Source organism: Erpetoichthys calabaricus, chromosome 4, assembly GCF_900747795.2.
Source record: "Erpetoichthys calabaricus chromosome 4, fErpCal1.3, whole genome shotgun sequence".
Classification (NCBI taxonomy): Eukaryota; Metazoa; Chordata; class Cladistia; order Polypteriformes; family Polypteridae; genus Erpetoichthys; species Erpetoichthys calabaricus.
Window position 1 is genome coordinate 87,947,007 of NC_041397.2, and position 26,738 is coordinate 87,973,744.

Here is a 26,738-nt window from a genome sequence, read left to right on the forward strand (position 1 = left end):
CAGAATTACACCTCTTTGAATATGCAAATTGATATAGTCTTCTGTGAAAAGACAATGGGAAAAGTACGGGGGAAAATATAAGAATTTAGCGAATACCAAGTGGAGGCAAAGGAAAAACACACTATTTGTTGGTTTAAATAGTGGTATAATCAACAAAAGAAAGTTGATCGAGTGACATAGTGTCGGATAAACTCGAAAGCTCAAGTTCACAAAGTCATACAGTGCCCGAAATAAGAAGTTGTCACATATCAAAGTCGGCGTGAAAAGGCGACTAGTAGTGGACCATCTGAGTGTCATATGAAAGCTTATTAGGGTACAGAGAAATAAAAATAGGCACACAGTGGGAAAAAAGCATGAAATGTCAACTTTAATCTCGAAATTTTCACTTTAATCACGTAGTTTATTTTGTCATTAAAGTAGAACATCATAAACTTCATCTGAAAATCATTTATTTTACTAGTTTCTCAAATCCCATCGTAACTAAAGTAGCACGTTAAATGCTTTGTTCTGTGTTTGATCTTCTATGTGCTCTGTGTGTGTGAATCACTACGTGCTTCCGTTCTTTTTCTTTCTCTGACAGGACACAGAATCCATTACATTCGTGATATTACAGCTCTCTGAATAATTAAAATACTGAGATGTATACGTGATATCTTTTTCATGATGATAGGAATGAAAGCATGTTATTAAACACGGGAACACGGTGGCGCAGTGATTGTTCATATCTCACGCAAGAGGCTTGCTGCGCCATGCGCGACCTTCGATGAAATAATTTATTACAGAAGTACTGTCTCTTTCAAACGTACTAACCTCCAATTCCTGTCCTTACTTTTCTTTCTCCAAAAACCCAATCGCCACACAATCAGCTCTGTAATAGACGTTAAGCTATCTGTAAGCTTAGAACGGCGATTCTTCAAAACTTTTAAGGAACATTGAAATATCTTCGTAGTACATGTTTAATTATTCTATCCATCTATCCTTCCAGTGTTGCGTCAGCACCAGCAAGAATACAGCGCAAGGCAGGAGCTATCCGTGAACTAGCTAGCGCTGCGGCACCGTGTCCTCACAGGTTTAATTATTAACAATACAGATTATTTAAATGAAGTTAAAGTTTTATCTGTATACTATAAGCAACATATTTTGCTGCATTTCATCTTAAAAATGATATCGTCATCATACACGCTTTATAAAGTGGAGCAGGTTGTGCAATATTATAACTGTAGTGCAAGTTTACAGTGAGGTAATTGTACTTATAAGTACAAACAGTTCTACAAGGAGCACTTGATAGTGCGTTTATAGTTCTTGGGATTAAACTGTTTCTGAAACACGAGGTCCGTACAGGAAAGGCTTTGACGCATTTTGCCGTGGCTGAGGCAGTGTGTGCTTGAAACTGTATACCGATAATTCTCTTTCCGATCAGCTGCTGCTGTGATTCCCCACTCAGATACAGTGATATAAATACTCCGTGTGGTGCAGTAAGAGTAATATGGAAAAAGATGATCCGCTGTGGCAACCCTTAATGGGAGCAGCAAAAAGAAGAAGATGCAGTGAGAGTAACAACGCTAAAGCATTTATGGTATTTGGAACACTATGGCTATTCCCTGGACCATTATATTGCTACAGGTTAACTACAATCAGATGCATTACACTAATAAACAATATGCAGTTAATTTCAGTGTATTTATAAAGCTGCGTCAGGAATGTGGGTCTGAGAAAGAAAGGGTGACCACACAGGAACAGTAGCACTGCTTTGACGCTGGGTGCCGCCAGTCTGCAAAACCGAGCAGAGAAATTGCATATGCCAGGGTATGAGGTACCGTGGAAATGTGCGTGGCTTTACGCCAAGTTTAGGTTTTATACATCGCGATTTGAGCGTGGAAACGTTCATACCCAACATTTCTGTGTGTACACACCGTTTATACATGAGGCCCCAGGACTCTGAACAAAATCAAATCATTATGTGATATCTTCTGTTAAATTCTGCTCTGTACTTGTAATATTTTTATTTTACTGTTATACTGTATTGAGGATTTGTTCTGTTCTGTTCCTTGTATTGTATTGACCCCCTTGTTTTTGACACCAACTGCATGCCCAGCCAACCTGGAAAGAGGTCTCTCATTGAACTGCCTGTCCCAAGGTTTCTTCCATTTTTGCCCCCCACAAGGGTGTTTTTTGGGAGTTTTTTCTTGTCTTCTTAAAGAGTCAAGGCTGGGGGGGCCATCGCGGCACTTCTTGTGTGATTTTGGGCTATACAAAAATAAATTATATTGTAGATGCTACAATGGTGCTGGTCTGAGTGGTAGGTGTAGGCTAACTCTGCCAACTTTATTTCTCAGGTTATTTCCACCCTGCTGTAAATTCCTCCTCATTGCTTTTCTTAATGTTATTAGATTACCAAATGCTTCCTGAAATGTGCATGCCACCAGTAACACAGCAGGACAGTTATTAATGTTGTATTTCCATTATTCCATGGCTGATAGCATTGAGAAGGTCATCACATTGAAGTCCTCCAATTACAGCACAATACACACGAAACAGATAAAGTGTCCCTAGAAAGTAGTCACCCCCTTGGATCACAATGGATTCCATTTAGTGTTTTTGACAGTGATCAACAGAAAAAGACTCTAACGGTGATGTGAAAACAGATTTCTGCACAACTATATAAATTAACTCCAAATGAAGTGATCACAAACGTTTTCACCCTTTTCACGTCAGTATTTAGTCGGTAGCCCAATTCCAGCCTTGAGTCTGTGCACATAGATTTCTTTCCATCAACTTTGCACATTTACTCACTGCCCATTTTCTCCATTCTTCTTTTGTAAAACTGCTCCACTTCTGGCAGTTTGCAAGGGGATTGAAAGTGAACGGTTTTTGTTCCAAGTCCAGGAACAAATTCTGAAATGGATTGTGATCTCTGCCCATATATCAAGTGTCTCAGAGTAGGAAAATGGTGCGCATTGGCTGAAAAATCTTAGAGTAACACTACTCTTGGGAGTAATAGCACCTTATCAATTCTCCTAAATCGTGGTGACGGTAGTGTTGTGATTGCTCTTTCTGTGTGAACAAGCCATGTGCCGTTGACCAAAATGAAAATTTTGGTAACAGTATGTTGAAAATACAGCCATGATCTGGATTTGTCAAAACCAACCATTTTTCAAATTTCCCACAGATCTTTGATTGCCTTTACAATGCATGAGATAACATGTAGCTTCATCCCTAACTACACATAAAGCAACCTACATAAATCCAAATCGGCATGCATGTAACGATCAGTGCCCCAACTGTGGATGAGCACGTATGTGGGAATCACAAGTGATCTCACAGATGGTCATGGAAACAAACTGTAAGTTAGTAGTCAGCATAATACTCAGTAGACAGTGAAAGGTCACACAAGTATGAGGGGGAGTCAAGCTAAAGGTAGAAAATTGGAATTATCAGAAAATGGAATGAACCTTAACAAAAACTGCTGATGTCATTTCTCAATGTAGTCTCCACCCTTCTCAATGCACTTGTGCCACCTGCGTGGAAGTGCCAGGGTTACAGCAGAATAAAAGGTTTTGTCTCGTCCTCCCAGTTTCCTTCACAGCACTTGAAGACACCACACATTTCAGCAAATCAATCACAAAAGTGTGCCTATAACTTTAATGTGTTGTCTCCACAGACACGGGCTGTCTTCCCGGCCTAACCACCATCAAAGAGGAACTCCAAAGAATCACAGGCAGGGCAATTGAATTTAAACAACTGCAGCATTTATGAGCAATAATAACTGATAATAAACAGAACAATCTGCTGCCCTTCACCCCTTCTTCAGTCTCTTGCCTTTTAAAGTACCATCTCTAAAAACTCCCCTCTTCGGCAGATTCCTAGACACAGTATGGTCATTAATGCAATTTCTATAATGGACGAAGTTGACGCTAGGACTTCTGTATTGTGTACCGCTTCATTTGGCTGGTGGCTTTTATGAACAAAGCACAAGAACGTGTATCAAATACTCAACACAAATAGCACTGTGTCCTCTTATCCATTCTTAAGCAAATATAAGAGTTTTTCCATTAAAAAGCTGAAATTTGGCTAGATGGAACATCTCGGCCAGTAGGTATCTATGAAATGATATTTTGATATATTAATATTTAAGGGTAAAACTCCCCACAACAGAAACACCATTTGTCCACAATAATGTACCCAGTACATTGTGCTAACATGCTGTCCAATATTGACAGAATTCGGACGAGAGAGAGGAGCTGCAGCTCAGGGGCTCATTTGTCGTGTGCCTTTGTATGCCAGTTAAAGTCTTCAGCAGATGAGCCGTGTGGACGAATCGAACCACTGAGCAAGAGGGTGGACTGAAGAGTGAAGAAGCGGGGGTGTCTTAGACAGGGAAAAAACCTTGGCTTGAGCAAAAGGCAGGGAAGTGGAAGAAAGTTAAATTAAAAAAAATAAGTTGTATATTGGTTTTGATGAATGAAAATGGGATCCCTTTGGGATTGTTTACACATTATATATGGGGTGAAGTTGATATGTTAAGACTTTTCGGTCAATCATGGTGTGACTACAGTACGGTACAGAGTACTGGGTTTGGAAAATCTGCATGAAATTGGCCAAGGTGTAGTAAGACTGTGGGTGCAGTGCAAAGTTCTGTCACATAACACAAACGCACACAATTATGAAGATGTCGTAATGTATATGAATGACCTGTAAATTCCCTCAAGTTACACTACTGTAGATGACTATTTCAAGTTTACAGAAAGGGTGTATTTGCAGTAAAATATTCAGCTAGTTAAGATTCCGCTTCCCCAGAGCTTGATGTGGAGGCCATTTTGAGGTCTACGGGCCGATTACATCTTGCTGAAACTCAAAATCGGTCACATCAAATATTCATAGTCAAACACAACTCTTCCTTGTCTGATTATCTCAAAACTATATTAATGAAACATGAAAGCTATAAAAACCATATCAGACAAAAATCAAATTTTTAAAAATCTGAAGCTAAACAAGCCAAAAAAAAAAAAAAAACAAAAACAAAATGTGACCAAGCCACAGACAATTAAAACCTTAAAGTAGTTATTTGAAACTAAAATTGGCAATTAAGGGTTTGATTTGTAAGAAACAAGTTTAGCAAAACGAAGCCCAAAAACATACTGCTTCAGTAGTAAATAAATGGGTTCTAAATAAAAGCTTGGTTAAAGCAAACAGCTGTAGCCACTGTGGCCCTTCAGGACCGGAGTGGAATACGCTGCCCTTATGCTTTGGGCCCAGTGTATAAGCCAGTTGGCACCTATCTACACACCTTGAACTCACACTTGTGCTGCTTATAATCAAACTACGATATTGTTTGTGCTGCTCAGATTAAAAACTTCTGTTGCTTCCTCATGGAACTCCAGCATATTAGGGTAATATAACACCGCTCTGTCTGTTAACACCCTCCGACTGTTCACCAATACTCTTGTTCTTAAAACATGTTGTTCAGCAACAGTTCAGGCATCTTTCACCTACATCTCTGGTGTAGATGAACAACACAGTACCGAGACCCTTTGGAAGCAGTTTCACAGTCTCAAAGGAACCCACTCTTCAGCAAGTCAACGAGCCCAAGCATAAAACCAAAGCAACACAAGGATGGCTTAAAAACAACAACGGCCCAAGCTCTGTTCCAGAGAGATTGGAACAGGGGTTCCCAACCTTTTTCATGCCAAGACCCCACCCCTAAGAGACTTATCGTAGGATAAGGACCCCTACTTATTACCATCCAAAAAAAAGACGTTTACCACAGGCCTATGATAAACTGCTATACAGATGTACTACCTGTTACAGTCATGTAACAAAAGTATATAAAACAAGGCACGTTTACCATGTAAAAAGTAGAGTGCTCATAATAAATAAACTCACCATAGGCCTAGTGAGCCTTTTAGGCTTTAATGTTTTTACACAGCATGTCCATGTGGGTTGCAGCTGCCTTAGAGACAATCTCAAATCATTGTCCATATTTAGATGTGCTCTATTTTTGGTTTTCAGTACTTTCAATGCAGAAAAACCTGCCTCAGACAGGCATGTTGTTGCAAATGGTAAAAGGTATCGAATGGCTTTTTTGCTCAACACTGGGTATTCGTTTCTGAGATTGCTCCAAAATTCCGATATAGGGGAATGGCAGAGAATTACATTTTCAAATTTCCATCATTGAAATTGCCAATTAATTCTTTGTGACTCCAAATCAAGATAATCCTCTATGTCTGAAGGGGTGATGGACGCTTCCAGCTCCTGGTGAAGGAGTGGGAACATTGCAGTATTTCCTTCATTTAGGTTTTTCTCCAAAAAGTCCAATTTTTTGTATAACAAAACAGGCTGTGTTTAAGACGACGTGCTTTGATACTATTTACAGTTTTGACAATGTCTTCAAACAACTGTTGCAATTCGTTCTTTTAGTGACCAGTGCTTACCTGTGAAGCATGCAGTGTGTGTGTGTAGCCACCGCATCAGGAGCTTTGGCCTTTATTAACAGGACAACTCCCCTATGCTTGTGTGTCAAGACAGCCGCACCATCTATACAGACAGCCAAGCAATAAAACCAGTCAGTCAATTAAATCTTGCCTACATGAACGCTTCCAAAATTTGAAAAATCTCTTGACCTCTATTCCTCCCCTGAATATCTTTGCAGAAAAAAAAAAAAAATAAAGCTCCTCAAACTTCTCATCTCCAATAAATCTGACATAAATAAGCTGTGCTGCTTTAGCTACACCCATGCTCTTGTCCAACTGCAATTCAAACCAAGGGCTGCTTTTTACCCGTTCCAATAGTTGGTGTGCTATATCATCAGCCATGCCAGATATTCATCTAGGTAGTTTCCTCACCAAACAATTCCCAAACTATGTCTTTGGTCACTGGAAACAACTGCAGAAGCTTTCTTTGCACAGTCAATGCATTATGATGGCAAAAAAGAAAGACACCTCCAGTGCGCTCTCTGAAATTGCTACTTGCTGTGTAAAAGTGCTCACTCGTTTCACAAGCAGTGCTGTTTTCCTTTGGAAAAGGTCAACGTTTCCCCATCATCAGCTGAATACTGTTCTTCTAGGTATCTTTTCAATTTAGACATTCATTTGACAGAATGTACTGACAAAGAACACATTTAGGGTAATCACATCCATCTTTTTTCTTAGCCTGCACAAATCCAAACTACTCCTGAAGCTTTGTACTTTCTGGATTTAGATTTTGCTTTAGGATACGACTCCTTAGATGAATTTAAAGCAGAACTTCAAGAAGGGTTTTCTTCAGAATGTTTCCTTTTTAAAAAAGTGTCCACCATTAGGCATATTTTAGCATTCAATGCACTGTGTGTAGGGTGCCGTGAACTGCTTGAAGTCCGCAACGCAACATGTGCATATATACGGTAGCCTTCAACTAGAATTTGAAAAACATGCAATTGGCAACCACACTATCAAAGTGATGATATTATTAAAATACACTGAAGTATACAATTTCATTATTTAAAAAGTTGTAAATAAAGCATTTTGTCTGATTTTTATTTCCTTCCTTTTGCCACGGAACCACTGAAAGTTCCCAGTTCCTCACCAGGTACTTTTTGAATGTAGTCCAAGTTTCTGCTTCAACTACATGACATGGCAATTTGTCCCAGATTCCTATGACCCTTTTTGTAAAGAAATGCTTGCGACAAATGAGACAGCATTGTTTTCAGACACGCTGCAGATAAATGTTCAATAGTAGCTGTGGAGACTGGCTCGGACACAGACAGGCAGACACACTCATGTCACCCAACACACGTTTATTATACATATTTCCAAAGTTATTGTGCTAACAAACCCCAAAGTCCTGGCCACACAACAATGCCTTTTCTCTCTTCAGGCCGCCTCCTTGCCTTCCTCCCGACATCATCCAACTTCCACCCAATTCTTGTCTCCGTCTCACGGGAGGCGGCTCCTTTTATACACACCCGGATGTGCTCCAGGTGCTCCACACACTTCCCCAGTGTGGCGGAAGTGCCGGCTACGTACCCGGAAGCACTCCGGGTGTCCCTTCTCCCCCCCAGCACTTCCGGGTGTGGCGGAAACGCTGGGGTCCAGGATCCCCAAGGCATCGGGGCGCCCCCGGGCCCCTACAGGGTAGAGCTTCCAAGCTCTGTACCCGTGGCCCCCAAAGCAACCAGGGCGGTCGCCCCCTCGTGGTCTGGAGGAGGCACAAGCCCTCCTCCGGTCCTCCTGGGCATCCCGGCCGGGCATGAACCCCAGCCGGGTGCCACATAGCAAACTACTCTAGAGCTATTTTTTCTGTCTTTTTTTCTTTTAAACCAGATACAAATGGACACATCTTTTATCAGGATTTTCCACAATAGTGTGCTACACACTCTATGTACTATATGTAGTGCATAAGAATCAAAGTGTACAAAAGGCAAAGATATAATATAAAAGCAATTTATTTATTAGTTCTATGGCCCTAATTTACTTGGTGTGCTTGCATATCTCAATATATATAAAAAATAAATACAACTGCAATTAAAAAAAAAAAAATTATATATGACACAAAATATGATTACCTGAAGCTGCACCAGCATGTTAAATTCAATGGACAATTTAAAATGCACCATTTTATACTTGTAACAACCATTGTAAACCAGGAGATCCTGTGATTTTAAAACATTTTCCACTATTACTAATTATTGTATTTTGTTTTTGTTCTAATGGTGCAGTAAACTTATTTTTGCAAATTACTGTATAATAAAAATTTAAAACTTCAGTACTGGAGAATTATACACTTTTCAAAAATGTCATTTTTATAAGCAGCAACTGCTTTCACTTTATCAATGTGGGAATTCGGAGCATACAAAGAAGTTCAGATCAATTTTCATTGTAGGCAAACTAATGTTAATGTAAACACCAGTGGTTATTCACCCCTGAAAAATGTCCATGAGATTAAAAATCGCCAACAGGAACGACATCTTCCAAGATCAGTTGTACAGGTGCTGTAACTGGAGGTGAAAACATTTCATTAAACACATTAGATTTGGTTTCATATATATTAAAATACTTTCATTTATATAGTTTTTTTTTCCCTCCAGACAGCTAATCTCTCTTAGGTACCATGCCTCAATTTAACAGGATATGCTCTTAGGTGTTAACAGGAGAGTGAAGATGCATGTTGTGTTGGCCAAAACGCAGGTTATTACTAATCACTCTGGGAAAGATCTCCATATAGAAGGAAACATTAAAGGGACTGCATACAAGAAAATGTTCTTTCCTTACTAGTATTTGAAAAAGGTGCAATTCTGAGTAAAATTGAGAGATTTGGCTAGAAAAATGTCAGATTAAAAAAATAAAGGCAAGTGTCATCATGAAGATTACCAGAGGACAAATGTATTTTACCTTTGATCTTAAGGGTAGTAGTTTATGAGGAAAGAGTGCATCATCAGTTGTGTGAACATCCACATACTCTTTCCCACTGTACTCTGAGATAATGCAGTCACTTATACTGGCAGCAGAGTGTGTGTTATAACCGCTGTCCACCTAGAAATACACAAAAAATAAAAGTTGATTTAATATCACTCAAAAAGAAAAGATGCACAGCAGGAACATCTTAATGACATGACAGTAAAGAGAATTAAAAATACAGCCTGCAGTTTGATTCTCAACCAGACAGTAACACCAAAGGCAGCTTTAAAAGTCTACTCGGTAATTCAAATTTGGCATACTGTATTAATACTCCCCAAGGGGAAACCTCTGCAATTACTAAAGTGTAGAATTATGAGGCGCATTCTACATATGTAAACAACCGGCCATGCCCAAGTCAACTTTTCATATTGTACTACTACCTCAAACATTTTCCTCTGCCCAGCGACATACGGACATTTTAAACTAATTGCAAGACAATCATTGCATTAAATACACAGATATGAATATCAAAAGCACATATTCAGGTAAGCAATAACAACAAAATTACCATGAGACAACCTAAATATTTCTCAGCATCGTGTTGTATTTAATTTAGTCACCATTGGTATGGTTATAACTTGAAGCAAAGAGCCGTGTTCTCCAACAGGCATTTTATTATAATATACAGACAATAAACAAGGATATTCAATCAACTTGATTCTACTTTTATAAAAAGTGATGATTAGTTTGTTATTTTGTATTTGGATATTCTATACATTCGTTAAAGGTGGGTGTGTCAATCTTTTTTTGGCAGATTAGAACTGAATTCACTTTATTTTTTTCTTTTTACACATTACCATTTCTCATAACTAATTCAGACACACATTTCACCATTTCCGCGGTTGGTAGGCATGTGTGAACGGATGTTAGAGATCACCTAAAATTTAAAAATATTCAGCAGCATTACCTGAAGTACACCATGCTGCCTCGATATAGAAAGTTAATTTTGGAAGACCGGCTCCATCTCTCACATTTGTTCTCCTCTAATCCTGCTCTAAAACCAATCATGGCTGACTCCTTAGTAGCACATTGCTTTCAACATCCCCTTCTCCGTGTTGGGAAGAAGGCTAAGGATGTTTTTATTTATTTATAAAACAAATAAGGATTTCTGAACTCCACAAATGATTTACATAGTGCATTTGATACCCAAAAATAACGCTCACTTAAACTCAAAACTATCCAAGTATGCTACAAAGAATTAACAGAGTGACCACATTTTGCTACGACAGCACTGCAATAGCAAACAAGGAAGAGTGAAGATTACTCAATTAGCAAAAGTGGGAAAAGGACAGACCTAGCATTTCTAACGTTCAATTACACTTAACAAAAAGTCAATGCCAGTTTACCATGGTCAGTACTTGCTTTACAACAAATTCATTGCTTATTTGAATAAACAAAAAGTTAAATCTAATATTGTTGAAAGAAGATGAACTAGGACTCTGCTGCCATAAGCGAATTTCACAACAAAAATGTGAAAATATTCAGAAGTATGAAATGATGTATTCTTCCTTCAAGTCTCAAATACCCAGAAGGGCACTAATTATACCAGGTAACTGTAAAGTTGTATCATGCAATCAGCAAGTAAAAGGCTGAATGTTTTCCAAATTTAAGAGAAACATGTAGGTCAACTTCTGCTGTTGGAAATTTGACTATGCCGCATTTTCAGTTCCAATTTCTTATCCTCTCAGAATATGAACACTTTACCCTGGAAGTAGCTTTACATTTCACAGGTGGGACAGTAGTAAGTCCAGACAAATACTTTCAGGTCCCTTCTGCTTGCTTTTCTTAAACTGCAATGTAGATTAATTAGCACACCTAAGTGAAACAGAAGGCTCATGGGACTCCTCTGCTGATCCATCGTTCATTATTTGGGGCATAACTTTCTGAAAGCTGGAACGGGTGCAAGCTTCATTTAACCAGTCTGATGTTTTTATGTGTATATGCAATCATCAGTAATGGATCAACACTATCACAGACTTATATGTTTCTAAAGAAAGATATGTTTTATAGGAGGAGAGATATGGTATACCTTGGCTCTTGGAGCTTGGTGTATGAAGTAGGAAAAAATAAATAAATACAAATAAAAACACTTTACACCACAGGCTGGAGTGAACAATGTAATCCTGTACTAAAGGAAAGCATTTGCGAAACTAAATAGCTGGAAACACAGAATCATAATGACCACCAATGAAACTAGCAAGACATTCTCATGGGAACTTCACAAAAGATTTACTTTTGCTATTGGTAGATGGGAAGCTGCAGACCGCCAATATACAATGTGTGCAGGACTATGCTGCATGTGCTGAATGCTACCAAGAGTAGTTTTTACAGGCAGATTAAAAGCATAATAAAATTACAGCTTATCAGTTGGGAGTAGTTATTCCAGAAATTTTCCCCAGTAGTTTTTGTACATTTTAACTCAACAGCCCTGCGGTGGGCTGGCGCCCTGTCCAGGGTTTGTTTCCTGCCTTGCGCCCTGTGTTGGCTGGGATTGGCTCAAGCAGACTCCCGTGACCCTGTGGTTAGCATATAGCGGGATGGAGAATGGATGGATGAACTCAACATATTTATTAGGGTCTTTTGGCTAAATATGTCTGAAACAGATCTGCAAGTTTGGGAAAAAGTGCACAAATATACTTGAAATACATAATTTATACAACAAGTATATGAAGCATGTGCACACTTCAAAAAAATAAAAAGGAAAAACAGAATACCTGTATGCTATTGCAGTCACTAGGGATGACACTACTTTCTGCTAAGAGTGACAAATATATGTGCGAGGTCTCCACATTGCACAGGCTTCCAGTCCTGGAACTTGTCAAAGGAATAATGTTGGCTCCTGCAGCTTCCTTTGTCCAAGTGTTGTCTTCCTCTGCAGGTTCAGTATTGTCCGTCATGTCAATTGTGTTGTTTTCTTTTAGTTCTTCAATCTTTTCTAAAGGCCTTCTTACACGAATAAACTCAACAGCAATTGTGTCAGTTTTGGCACCAGAAGTTAAAGGTTCACTTTTTACTACTTTAACATCTGAATATTGCAGCACCGTTTCCATATCTGTGGGAGATGTGCTGCTATTTGGTTGCAAATTTTCTTTTTCCTCACCAACTGCAACATTTATAAAAGTTAAACAGTCTGGTGAAGGTGTGCCATGCATTTTACTTCTATGATGATTAGTACCAACAATGTAACAGCTTCTGATAGGTGAGCAGCCCTCCACATATGGACTTTGCGTACAATGATTAGCTTTGTAGCACAAGCTGTCTGAAGTCATGCATACAGGTGACCGGAAATTAAAAGGACATTCTCCTGAAATAAAAATTAAAAAAAACAAACAAAAAAAAATGTAAAAGGTTGTTTTGTCATTTGCCCAAGTCTTACATCATTCTTATTTCTAAGAAGAAAAAAAAAGTTACATTTTATACGTTAATATTAAGCAAAGGAAGTGGAACAACAAATTACATTTTTCCAACTTAAGTGGAAACTGTAGTCACATACAGTTAACCCTTTGTGCTCGATTTAATAAACATTTCATGTATGAAATTAATTTGACTCCACATTGCTAGGTGTCTGTACCACTGATTAAAGTATATAGTGGCAACAGTGTCTGCACTTACATTAAAACATGTACAACAATTAAAAGCATTTACTGTTTGAAATGGCACTCTTGGAGAAGCATTTAAAAAAAAAACAAGGTGTTGCACATACAGTACATTTTCCCTTGCATTTTTTAACTTTAGGCAGCTAATGTGTGAGTAAAATGATTAGACAGACGAAGACCTAAAAAACTGAAAGTCAAAACACACACAAAAGTACAACAGGTTTGAGTGTAAGAAGGTTTTTGCTTATTACAAGTATATCCTTTATGTCCTTAATGGTGTCCGTTGAAGAGAGCATTGGATAGTATAAAATAATTTTCAAAATGTATTGCATTTTGTAGCCAAAAATTAAAACCTACTATTTTCAGAGATAGTTTTTTTATGTAAACCTAACTTTTTGAACAAGCTTTTATTATCATAACCAAAACAAATTACACATACCTGATGCAGGTGTCTTTCCATGTGAAAGTGTAACTGGAGAGAATGCTGGCGAAGCTGCACAATAGCTTTCAGGGAATGAAGGACTTGCCATACTTCCTAAACTATATGCTCTTCGACCTCCCTGAATAGGACTGGAAGAAAACTGACCCTGATTAAGTAAAAAAGAGAAAAAGAAAACAAAGCCACTAAAAAAAACAAATTACAAATCTGATTATATATATTATATTAGTTGAAATAGTTTACTGTCAAATAATGCAAATAGTACGCAACACGTGTTTCACCCTAATTCTGGGCTCATCAGGTGTACACACTCACTGCACCCCCCTCTCGGGGAATCGAACCTTGGACGTCGGCAATGATCTGCTTCTCACAACTAAAAGAGGGCACCGTGGCAGATGTTAGCCAACTTGCTGACCAACCACAATCGTTACCTGGTAGGCAACCACCCATACAATTAGATTGTGATTCAGACTACGAATGCCATGTATACATACACACACACACACACACACACACACACACACACACGAATAAGACTGGCTTACCAGGGTGAAAGCTTTTTAGGGTACTTATCAGCTAAGCTGGAGGAAGAAAATGACTTTTCTACAGTATAATGTCAGATAGAACATTGGCCCGTTCTCATCTAGATTGTGCTATTCAGCCCAACAAAGCTCACTAGACCTATCCACTTTATTCTTCCAAAATAACATCAAGACTAGTTTTGAAACTCCCTAAAGTCCTATTGTCTACCACAATACTTGTTAGCTTATTAAATAGTAAGATCCAATAATATAGATGAAATATGTGAAACTTGATTTATTGTAGTATTTTTTCCCCACATTAAGTAACGTCTCCGCTGTAGATCATGGTAGTTAACAGGCATAGAATGTAGGAAATTTCCTGTATGCCCCCAAAAACTCCCTCCATGTCCTCTCAGGGGATTCCCAGCCCAGCTCAGATACATTTACAGCTCACATGACCAACTAGATCTTCATGATCAAGGGGAGGAGCAGCTAAATTTCAAACTACAGATGAATGAATCATGTTCCACACTTTGTGAAGCAAATCTGACAATTTCTGCCATTTGTACCCAAGATCCCATTATTTTCACCATTACATGTGATCATGAGCAAGAGTGTACATAAGAGACGTAAACCAAGTGTTTTGTCGGACTCCTATTTTTACCACTACAGTACTGCCAAGTCTGCACAAATCTATTGGCCAAACACAAATTTACCTGTGCACTAACTCCTGAGATCCGTCCTAGGCACCTAAAAATCATTCTCAACGCAGCCGCTCTCTTTCCCTAAGTGAACAAGATGATGTACACTCAGATTTTGAATACGCTAGCCTAATGCCAGAGGATGCTCTAACAAGTCCACTGTGCTTTAGAAATTATAATCACAAGCCCAAGAGCTTGATATCATTCACAAATAGCACATATTCAACAATCGGGTACATAAAGCAAATACTCCCTAAGCCACACCTGCACCCAGGTATCTTGCTTATGAGAAAACCAAAAGGGAGACGATAAAGATTACTTACTGAGCTAGGCGTTTCAACTGAAATTTTACAATGGACAGGGGACAAATCTAATGGGCCGTGTAACCCAACAGAGTTCACATCTTCTACACAGGGATCTCTTCCAGGTATAGGAGATGTGGATATCTCAGAGTCACTCCCACTACCATCAATGAACAGTTTTCTTCGAAGAGATGTTGATCCAAAGCTTTCATGCGACTGATCTGACTCATCTGCTCTACAGTAATCACCTATACATGCACAAACACCAAAAAAAAAAAAAAAAAAAAAAAAAGGTTATAATTAATTGAATAATTGCATAGTTTAAATAGTGTTCAGGTAAGCAGGCAAGGGTATACATATATATTTTGAACATGGAGCAAAAACCCCACCCACAACCATCACATTTACATTCACTTCACTTTGTCCGTTTATATTCAAATCACTATTAGAGTCTAAATATTTTTGGACCTTTAAGGACAAAGATAATCTACCAACATGAAAACTACTTTTTTGTTTGTTTGAGCTTAATAGACGAGGCTTCCTCCACATGTAGGATCACGATACTTTAGTCTAAATTCACATTTTATATCTTTCAAACTGTACACATTGTCAAAGCTCTGCACTAAAGTACAACAATATTTATATTCAGACTGTTTAGCAGTCAACTGATCACATATTACACTACATAAAGACTTTAGTGCTCTTTATTGTATTTAAACTATGCAACGTAACAGAATATGTTTCTTCCTGGCATGCAGCCCCAACTTCAATAAAGCAGACATTGAAGAAAAGAAAATGTAGTACTTCTTAGTTTCCCTGAAAGGCAGCTTATGTTAAAGTGAGAAGTTTTGTGGCGAGATACGAATATATCACTGTGCACTTGTTAACTATATCTTTGTGAGAAATGAAAATTGACAAGTATTGTAAATAGTCATGCAACATACCTTACAGTTTGTAAATTATAAAGTTTTCACTACCCATTTTCTGAAACTTCTTCTATTGCAGGGTCACAGAATCCTATCCCAATATAAACTAATTATTTGTAAGTAAGTGTCTTTTAATATGATATGTGCCAGATAAAATTTTTAACTCGGGTGCAAGACAGGACATAAAAATTACCCTCAATGGAGATTTCAGTCCAATATGGCATTCGTACACCTCCATCTATGCATATCAGGGGTCCCAAAAAGCATGATTAGTGTGAAATCAGGACAAGGTAATTAGATATTCACTGAAATGTGTCTAATTCTTTTCCATAAAACCTGGTTGTAGCCAACCACGCATTTATGAAACAGATTAAGCCAGATTTAAGAGCTCAGTGAGGTCAAAGATGAAGGCAATTTCCTTTCCTTAAATAGGTAACCCAAACAACAACCAGGGGCTAAATTGTAGCTTAAAAGTCAATGCATGTGAATGCACGATCAGTCCTTCACCTCTGGAGCTGCCTTGCCATGCTACAACCCACACCCATCCGAAGCCCTAGCGCTCCATATTTAAAACTGCTGATCATCACAGACAAAAATGTGGCTCATGATAGACTGAAATAAATAACAATCAAAGAGGAAGTCCACACAACTGCAGGAAGGGCAATCAGCTTTGATGGTGGTTACTATGGTCTATACTACATCGGACTAGGGATGTCACAAGAATCACTATTTCAATACTAATTTGATAACAAAGTTCAGAAAACAGAATATCAGATGTTGAACAGTATTGTAGCATTGACTTTCTTCATACTACCAACTCATGCTTGACTGCAAGTAAATTACTCCACAAGGCACAATATGTATAAAAAAAAAAGAAAAAAAAAAAAAGTAAAAATTACATATAAAAATATCTGACAGAAAGAAGGATGATGACAATTCAGCACTGCATTAACATGTGTTGAAAAGAAACATGCCTGGATAAAAAGGAGAAAGGCAATAAGAAAGGTGAAAAAGAAATCGATAGTAAGCAATTTGAGAAGGAAGCACAAGCTAAGAACAATGGATAAAAGAGAGAACGCAAGTGAGCAGAGTGTAAACCAGCTGAGGAGATGTCCAGATTTGTCGAATAAGAAAGCAGCGAAGGCATAAGGTACCAGGTGTAAATCACAAGTTTAAAAAAAATAAATAAAAGCAAAAAGTAACTTATTAGAGTATGCACTTAAACAAATGGTAATTACCACTAATTTACATATTCTGATGCTGTGTGATACAAATTTTCAGCATTGCTTATATATTGTTGGCTTACACATTGTCTATGAGCTTCTGTGGTCCTTCAGAAAGCGGTAAGAATATTCCTATTTAATTGATTGTTCATGAACAGCTTGTGAACAACCAAAACCACAAAATGTCAAATTTGTGAATCTGGAGGGAAAACTGTATAGTTAATTAGTAAAATTATTGTTTAATAAACCATTAATAATGCAGTGTGAAACAGTTTGTGGTACAGGGATTTTGTCATAAACACTACTACACTTTAAAGAAAGGTGGCAACATGTTACTGGTGCAACACTGAAATGAGACTAAAAAACAAAACCAAAAAAACAAAAAAAACTGCTTTGTCATCACACTCACTTACTAATCAGGATTATCAAGACAACCTCCTGCTGATGAGGCCACTTCAAATTATCATCGTAGCCTAGGCCACATATTGATGGCAATGTTAAAGCCAACATTGGGGTTGGAGATTTGCAGGGAGAATTGTTGAGGAAAGGACAAAAAAAAGAAAAAAAAAAAAGAAAAAAAAAGATGATGTCTTTTGACGATCTGATATTATCAGAATTACTACACAATTTCCTGGTTGTTTCTCAAACAAATTAATGCATTACACGCCAAAAAAAAATAAAATAAAAATGACAAAGAGAAAATCCTAACGAAGTTTCAGACAAAGCCTTTTTTTGTAATTGCAATATTCAAAGCATTAATAATATATTAACTAAGAAAAACACTTACCCAAAATTTTTTCAAGATCAAAATTAAGAGGTAATGACAGGACAGTCTGGCAAGCAGCTATAAGTTAGAAATATAGAAATTAGACTGAAGGAATGTACAAAAAAAAATGTTTTTAATATGATCTGTACTAACCGTTTACTTTCATAGATGAAATATTCCCTTTGTGTTCTAAAGAACTGGGACCTGAAATGTAATTAAAACAGTGTCACAATTACAGCTGCTGTAATGCACCAGAGGCCAAAGATGGACTTCACAAGTATTCGAAAGAGACTTTGCAATAGATTATGTTTTACCTTGATTTATTTGTATTCCCTAACATAAAAGTTAAAGTTTGGCTATACCATAAAAAAACTACAGAGTGAGGCTTTTGCAATTTCACTGTAAAATATAGCTTCTGAAGTACCATGTCCAGATTTGGTCAGAGTGCTGAATGCATAACATTAATGCAATATATCCAGAAGAGAGTTTTTTGGTACACTCCTGTCCTGAAGAGTGTGATCTAGGTGGACTGGCTTAAAGAGCTTTATACTAAACAGTTTAGATAAGTGACCTCACATTAAAATAGCTTTAACAAGACACAATAAATGCAATGGATGTCTTAAAGCTTGAAACTGGAGGGGGAAAAAAAAAAAAAAAAAAAAAAAAAAAAAAAAAAAGGACTGTACTACACTTGGAATTACTTACAAATTACCTTAAAAACAAACAAACAAACAAAAAAAACACCACCACTATTGACCATGATGTAGCCTTTCATCTGTAGCATTGGTCTAAAGTACTTTGATATATAGCCTTTACTTAGAACAGTTGTAGAATGAGCATTCTTTAACTGAAATATTGTAAAGAATCAAAACAAATAAACATACAGTTTGTAGAATTTAACTGTGTGGCTGGTTTTACTTCTTGGGTCCAAGGTGAAGGAACAATCATGTTTTTGCTGAAAAACTGCAAAACAAATATTCAAAAAAGTTGATTTTATTGCTGTAAAGGGGAAATGCTAGTCTAATTTTGAAAAAAGCAGCGTGCAAAATTTTACTCAACTACAACTTAAAGCTACTATTTATATTAGGCCACACAATAAAAACAAAATTTCTGTGTGTGATTGAAGTAAAATACACAAAAAAGAATAACACAGCTGAACTTTTTTTTCTTCTCTTGCTGAAAGCAATAAGAAAAGACTGAGGTGGGAGGAAAAAGACAAAAACCAAAAGTGTAGAAATGCATGTTTAAAAGAAAGCAACATCCTACATGTCAGATGCCACAAATAATGAAATTTCTTAATTTTCTGCACCCACAAATTTCAATATATGCTCATAAATGACTGGCGACCAACCCAGCAGCAGCATTTTTTTTTTTTTTATATAAAAACTACCCAAGCACAAAGTTCCCCTTTATTACTGCAAACTTCACACAACAATAACGTCAAATTAAATGTATTTTTCTCTCTACCACAGGTTAGATTTTTTCCATGCAATCTGCCACCCAGGGAATAGTCTAAACCAGGGGTAGGCAATGTCGGTCCTGGAGTGCCACAGTATGTGCAGGTTTTTGTTCCAACCCAGTTCCTTAACGAGAACTCAATTATTGCTGATGAAGCACATATTGCTTAAGTGACATTTTAATGCTTCATTTTAGTGGTCTCGCTTGTTAAGGTTCTCCAACCTTAATTGCTTATTTCAATCTTAAACTGCTGCATTCAGTGTTTTAATTGCTCCTTATTAACAAGATGATGTAAAACAGGGGTAGGCAATGTCGGTCCTGGTGAGCCGCAGTGGCTACAGGTTTTCATTCCAACCCAATTGCTTAATTAGAAACCAATCATTACCAATCTCAGACCTTATTTAATTTTATGGCTTGTTAGTCTGTGCAATGTAAGGCTTTTATATCGTAGATTTTTTTCCTTTCCAAGGATATCATCCAAATGATTTGAAGCCTAAAACAGATCATTTTCAGTCTGTCACATTTTTCTATTAAGTGTTTTATTAAATCAAACCGTGCATGATGAACACACACAGATGTAATTGGAAAAAAGCTAGCTGGAGAACTGCTGGCTGCTTTGTCTTTTACATCTTATTGCTAATAAGGAGCAATTAAAACACTGAATGCAGCAGTTTAAGATTGAAATAAGCAATTAAGGTTGGAGAACCTTAACAAGCGAGACCACTAAAATGAAGCATTAAAATGTCACTTAAGCAATATGTGCTTCATCAGCAATAATTGAGTTCTCGTTAAGGAACTGGGTTGGAACAAAAACCTGCACATACTGTGGTACTCCAGGACCGACATTGCCTACCCCTGGTCTAAACTAGTGTTTTCCAACCTCAGTCCTGGGGGACCCCCTGTGGCTGCAGGTTTTTGTTCCAACCAGATTCGTAATCAGTGACAACACCTGATAAAACATCTCATTTAATTAGCTAGTATTTTTCTTTTATTCTACATTCAGAAAAGCACAGCAGCATGATTTTTACATTTATAAGACATTTATAAATATTTCTGCTTTGCTATAGATTTAAATGCTTAACTCTATTTTGTTCATTTCATTATATTTTACCTGTTCTCTGCAGTTTTCCCCCTTAGTTGTATCTTATTAATGACAATTAAAAATGGGCAGAGCAGACATGCTGGCAAACAGCACGGAATAATGAAAGGTTGCAACTACTTTAGCATCAGAGCCACTAATTAGTAAATAATGGATTCAACAATTAGAACACCTAGAAAAGTAGAATGAAAATCAAGATGAAAATATTGTTAAAAAGAAAAAAATTATTCATATATAACTGCTTGGTATATTTTAATATATTTTTTTTTTTTACCAAACTCGGCTTTCTAATTTCTATATTGTTCCCAAAACACAGAGCTTGGGAAATAAGATCACTTTTTTAGCCCAGGAGTCCAATTAAAAACAGAAGCTGGTTGGAACAAAAACCTGCAGCCGCAGTGTGCCCTCAGGACCGAGGTTGGGAAACACTGGTCTAAAGTGTCTATACAATTTTCAACTCATTTTTGGTCTCCCGAGCAAAGAAAAGTGGATAAGGAAGATTACATGAGGTCTAAATGCATGTTTTAACTCCAAGTCAACTCTCACCTTGTGTATATACAAGGATTATTCTCTTTCCAGATATACCTGCGCTAAAGGCATAATAAGGCGGGCAAGATGTCTCTACTAACTGCAGAAAGTGTTTTCTTCATCTCTAAACAAAATACCTACTGCAGAATCGCTTGAAAGTTATGGGTGTATAAGAGACTGGTAAAAACCGAACTCTATAAGACTTGATAAATTAACATTCTTCATATTGTCATTACTTTGCGTGCATCATGAAAAGTGATAGCACACTTAATATCCATGTGCCTAAAGGGTTTCACATGTCTGGTTTTGTAGGTGTGTACACACAGAGATTGAAAGGTGTAAGATGGCAGTGACTCCAATAGCCCTCAAAACATTCTTTGAATAGTATTATCAAATAACAAAGAACAAAAAAACACACACAGAAACAAGGACATCCCAGTTTACAGACCAAACAGAACTTTTTTTGACCACAGAGCAAAATACTCTTATTCCAATTAATTAAAAGATATCATACCTGGTTAATTGCCTTTTGCCTCCTTTCTTCAATATCTTTATCTGTTCTAAACACATAAATGTATTATTTATATTAAACAATATTTAAACAGATAAGCAGCTTGGCATGCAATTATTACCCTGTACTGCAGGTAGCACAGCAATTGTGCCAGTACTTACTGCAGAAATTAAAATTGTGACATTTAAAGCTTCCAATTCAAAAGCTACTCATTGGATGGTTTCAAAACCATCTACAGTATGACAAAGGCCTGGACTGCATTATTGTACTCCTATTATTATGCATTGCCTAAGTTATAGGCTAGCTCTGATTACTTTTTTTTTTTTTTTTTTTTTTAATCCAAAAAGTGTATTGAAAGATAGGGCTTTGCATAATATGGAGGGTGGTTCACTTAAAGATTCTAAGCCAAGGGGTATGTTTACTAGTGACAATACAGTTGTCAAGTTGTTAAATGTTGTTATCATGTAACAAATTGCATTTGGCAACAATTTTCTGAAAGCTTTTTGAAATGCTGTCATGTACAGCTCTTCAGCTCTTTTTGTCAGTATTCCAGTGAATTACTATACAGGACCAAAATAAAGGGCTATTTGTGACAATCACAAGGCATCATGGAGTAAGCTTGTTCCATTTAAGAGTAGAAATGCCATGTGGAGTTACAAAGCAAGAATGTTTGTGTAATTAAAGTACTTGTATCTGGTGAGCATCAGATGAGCTGCTGAAGATAGTGCAACATTTTTTCCCCCTTCATACTTAGTTTACTTTAACTTGAATTCTTTAATTCTAAATAATCAATTTATCTTCCAGTTTTCTCAATAGCCAAGACAACTAACTTAGAAACTGGCCAAGAATAATACATTGAAATAACATCCATTCATTTTCGTAACCTGCTTATCCAGGGAAGAGTCACAGGAACGTTAGCATTGTACACAAGACAGGAATCACTACATGAGGCACTAATCCATCACAGGGTAAGGAAGGGTTTAATTTAAGGAAAACCATGTGGGTAAAACCTGCTTTAGGAAGCATCTGCCCCTAGTTGTAACCTACCCCTTTGAAGTTATTTTGAATCTAGATATTAAATCAAGGCATAACTAGGAATAAGTTCCAGATTGTAATTTTAATAATTCTGCACATTACTGCTTTACCTTCCAGTTTTAAAATTACTTTGTTACATTGGAAAACACTAAATTCTTGGAAATCAAGTTTTAGAACAAAAGGCCACCTGGTTTGGAAGTTTATTATTTCTATAATGCATAATGGTTCAATAATGTATTACAATTAATGTACAATAATGTATTAAAGAACAGATGCAGAAATAAGGAACAAAATAGACTAAGGCTTATTTAAACTGCTGTGGATATCTAGCATCTTTGTCTTTGCATACTCTCAAGCCTTGCAAGAAAGAAATTTGCTATAAAAATATTGTTTAAAAAAGTTATACAGTATTTCTGCTCTATTAACCAATAGCAGGTTCAAGGCAGGAACCAACTATTAACATGGTGCTATTCAGCTAAAGGGCCAAATAATGTTCAGAAAAAACCCAACAGTATAAGAAGTGAGCATGACCAGACATTGTACAGCCAAAAGTAACTTAATCTGGGTGAATAAAAAGGCTATGATAATAAAAAAAAAAATCCATATTTTTATCATCATTTGGCAGATGTCTTTTTCACAAGGAGATTCACTCAAAAACTCAAGTGCGTTGTCTTGCAAATAAGCATAGTCAATAGTTGACAGAGAATCGAAGTTTACGCATGAATGTTGGTACTACAATTCTACAGTGAATGAAAACCTAAAAAAGTTGTTAAAGTAGATACATAATAACTTATAGGCTTCCATAGAAGACAGCAGAGGAGTAGTTTAAGCTACCCCAAAATCCTTTGTGTAGAGGTTTTATCCTCGAAAGATGTTTAGTATTATTGTCATCAATGGCAAATCTTCTGGCATTTTCCTATTGCTAAAATACAATTTTTATAAATACTGTAATGACATGACAAAGCCAATCAATGCATAAATAAAGCCAGCTAAAAAGCATTTCTTTTAATAATGACTTACCCATAATCACTCAAAAGTTGTGATTGTCGCTGTACATCTTCTGGATCAATTTCAACTGGATTCAGTCTTGCAATGTGATCAATTGACCATCTGAAATTGGCAGGTGACTAAAACAAGAAAAATTATACAACAAATGATAGTTCTCAAAATAACATTATTTCAAAGCAGTGTGCAAATTTAAGAAAATGTTACCGAATTAAAAAAAAAAAAAAAAAAAAAACACAACAACTTATTTTAGCCAAATTATCAAAGGCATAAACATGGCAATGTTCTTTTAAAATTACATTCTAGAATACCTGTATTAATATTTAAAGTTAAGTTCAAAACAAAAATTGTCAAAGACTTGACCACTTGCAAGTAAAAGAAAAACTAAATCCACGGACTGACATAAAAAATTATGCATTATACTTTTGATTTACAGTGCATCCGGAAAGTATTCACAGCGCATCACTTTTTCCACCTTTTGTTATGTTACAGCCTTATTCCAAAATGGATTAAATTCATTTTTTTCCTCAGAATTCTGCACACAACACCCCATAATGACAATGTGAAAAAAGTTTGAGGTTTTTGCAAATTTATTAAAAATTAAAAAAACTGAGAAATCACATGTACATAAGTATTCACAGCCTTTGCTCAATACTTTGTCAATGCACCTTTGGCAGCAATTACAGCCTCAAGTCTTTTTGAATATGATGCCACAAGCTTGGCACATCTGTCCTTGGCCAATTTCGCCCATTCCTCTTTGCAGCACCTCTCAAGCTCCATCAGGTTGGATGGGAAGAGTCGGTGCACAGCCATTTTAAGATCTCTCCAGAGATGTTCAATCGGATTCAAGTCTGGGCCACTCAAGGACATTCACAGAGTTGTCCTGAAGCCACTCCTTTGATATCTTGGCTGTGTGCTTAGGTTCGTTGTTCTGCTGAAAGATGAACTGTCACCCCAGTCTGAGGTCAAGAGTGCTCTGGAGCAGGTTTTCATCCAGGATGTCTCTTTACATTGCTGCAGTCATCTTTCCCATTATCCTGACTAGTCTCCCAGTTCCTGCCGCTGAAAAACATCCACACAGCATGATGCTGCTACCACCCTGCTTCACTGTAGGGATGGTGCCAGGTTTCCTCCAAACGTGATGCCTGGCATTCACACCAAAGAGTTCAATCTTTGTCTCATCAGACCAGATGATTTTCTTTCTCATGGTCAGAGAGTCCTTCAGGTGCCTTTTGGCAAAGTCCAGGCGGGCTGCCATGTGCCTTTTACTAAGGAGTGGCTTCCGTCTAGCCACTCTACCATACAGGTCTGATTGGTGGATTGCTACAGAGATGGTTGTCCTTCTGGAAGGTTCTCCTCTCTCCACAGAGGACCTCAGGAGCTCTGACAGAGTGACCATCGGGTTCTTGGTCACCTCCCTGACTAAGGCTCTTCTCCCCCGATCGCTCAGTTTAGATGGCTGGCCAGCTCTAGGAAGAGTCCTGGTGGTTTCGAACTTCTTCCACTTACGGATGATGGAGGCCACTGTGCTCATTGGGACCTTCAAAGCAGCAGAAATTTTTCTGTAACCTTCCCCAGATTTGTGCCTCGAGACAATCCTGTCTCGGAGGTCTACAGACAATTCCTTTGACTTCATGCTTGGTTTGTGCTCTGACATGAACTGTCAACTGTGGGACCTTATATAGACAGGTGTGTGCCTTTCCAAATCATGTCCAGTCAACTGAATTTACCACAGGTGGACTCCAATTAAGCTGCAGAAACATCTCAAGGATGATCAGGGGAAACAGGATGCACCTGAGCTCAATTTAGGGCTTCACGGCAAAGGCTGTGAATACTTATGTACATGTGCTTTCTCAATTTTTTTTATTTTTAGTAAATTTGCAAAAACCTCAAGTAAACTTTTTTCACGTTGTCATTACGGGGTGTTATGTGTAGAATTCTGAGGAAAAAAATTAATTTAATCCATTTTGGAATAAGGCTGTAACATAACAAAATGTGGAAAAAGTGATGCACTGTGAATAGTTTGGTAATCCTCGAGGGGAATATATGTGTAACAATATTAATTTTTCCAGCTCATTTGCCTCAACTTAAACAGTCAATCTGCCTATAAAGGACACTATTAAAAATAACTTTAAAAAATGCAATAAAAACTACTGTTAATGACTTACTGCTATTGTAGCCTGAGATGACTTGAACACAGAAGGACTGGCAAACATAGATTCATGTAAACTGTGATAATCATTTGGGCTCTCAAATGGATTTAGACGACCAGGGCGCCCAGGTGTTTCAGGTAACAAGACTTTAACCTCCAGAGCCTCTCCCATAATTCTGTCCAAACGTTTCGTTTTCTTATTAATCTGTTGAAAAAAATATGGTTGTTTATACGATGAAGCAATAGCAGTGGATAGTTAATTATCTTGGTCATTTTTGCATTTTAAACTTGTCATTAAAACAATCAAAAGACCAAAGCCAACCAATCTAACGATTCCGTCCACCTTTGGTTATAACGCACTTTCCAGGAAACCTCGCGGTCAGTGAGAATTACGTATCACAAATCATTTACTATACAAACTCGGCAAAGAACTTATGAGGAAATGGGCTATTTACAAAAAAGTAAAAAGTCCCTTTCGGTTCATTTTATTTGTCTAATGTCACTAAATTTATTAATCAAACAAAATTGGCGTAGTGCATTTGAAAACATTTACAGAATATTGCGATTGTTTAATGATATTGAATAAAAATATACGTACATACAAAATTTAAAAATACAAGCTCAGATAAGCACATACCTTAAAGAGAATCCAACGTTGAAGACAGAAAGATTGGCAGGGCTCCACCTACTTTCAGAAATAGAGAAAGACGTATTATTTTTTTATTTATCTTGCAACAGAACAACAGACGAGAAAAAGTTCGACTTGGTACAATACACACAGTATAAACAAAACAGATTACCAGCTCCAGCAGTTGCCGCCGAACTACGCGCTTCTTCTCCGTGGTCTATTAGTGCCTACAGCTTACATATTTTCCTTCTCTATCCTGGCTTCAATTTGAGGTAAACCTCCCGCGCGCACTCGTAGCCTATGGGAATCTTGGAACCCTACCGAGGAACCAATCAGATTCAACGAGGTTTTTAATTCGAATGGTAATTTCCTGTAGCCTTTTAAATTTCACAATACTTTTCCTCCGCGTGGAACATT

The 26,738-nt window shown here is 37.3% G+C and overlaps 1 protein-coding gene across 2 annotated transcripts; it reads right to left on the minus strand.

The window, feature by feature from the left end:
- Positions 1–8,394: 8,394 nt before the first annotated feature.
- On the minus strand, positions 8,395–26,707 carry bora (bora aurora kinase A activator). Of its 2 annotated transcripts, none has more exons than XM_028799620.2 (13): positions 26,494–26,707; positions 26,331–26,378; positions 25,710–25,898; positions 23,557–23,663; positions 21,505–21,550; positions 18,790–18,868; positions 18,059–18,109; positions 17,927–17,983; positions 15,012–15,238; positions 13,467–13,614; positions 12,146–12,735; positions 9,366–9,506; positions 8,395–8,971 (listed from the first exon to the last, which is right to left on the minus strand). In XM_028799620.2, exons 3-13 carry the CDS (start codon positions 25,863–25,865, stop codon positions 8,951–8,953), a joined length of 1,623 nt encoding a protein of 540 aa, XP_028655453.1. In that variant the 5' UTR covers positions 25,866–25,898; positions 26,331–26,378; positions 26,494–26,707; the 3' UTR covers positions 8,395–8,950. The 2 variants fall into 2 exon arrangements, with proteins under 2 accessions (XP_028655453.1, XP_028655452.1); XM_028799619.2 differs by having other exon boundaries at positions 26,331–26,381.
- Positions 26,708–26,738: the final 31 nt, after the last annotated feature.

What these genes read in the sequence shown, in the direction of transcription:
- bora (XM_028799620.2), bottom strand. Translation starts at nt 25,865, where the DNA reads ATGGGAGAGGCTCTGGAGGTTAAAGTCTTGTTACCTGAAACACCTGGG. An exon ending in TTCATCTATGAAAGTAAACG is followed by an intron (nt 17,984 to 18,058) that starts GTTAGTACAGAT and finishes TCTAACTTATAG; the next exon opens with CTGCTTGCCAGACTGTCCTG. An exon ending in TGATCTTGAAAAAATTTTGG is followed by an intron (nt 15,239 to 17,926) that starts GTAAGTGTTTTT and finishes GTGCATGTATAG; the next exon opens with GTGATTACTGTAGAGCAGAT.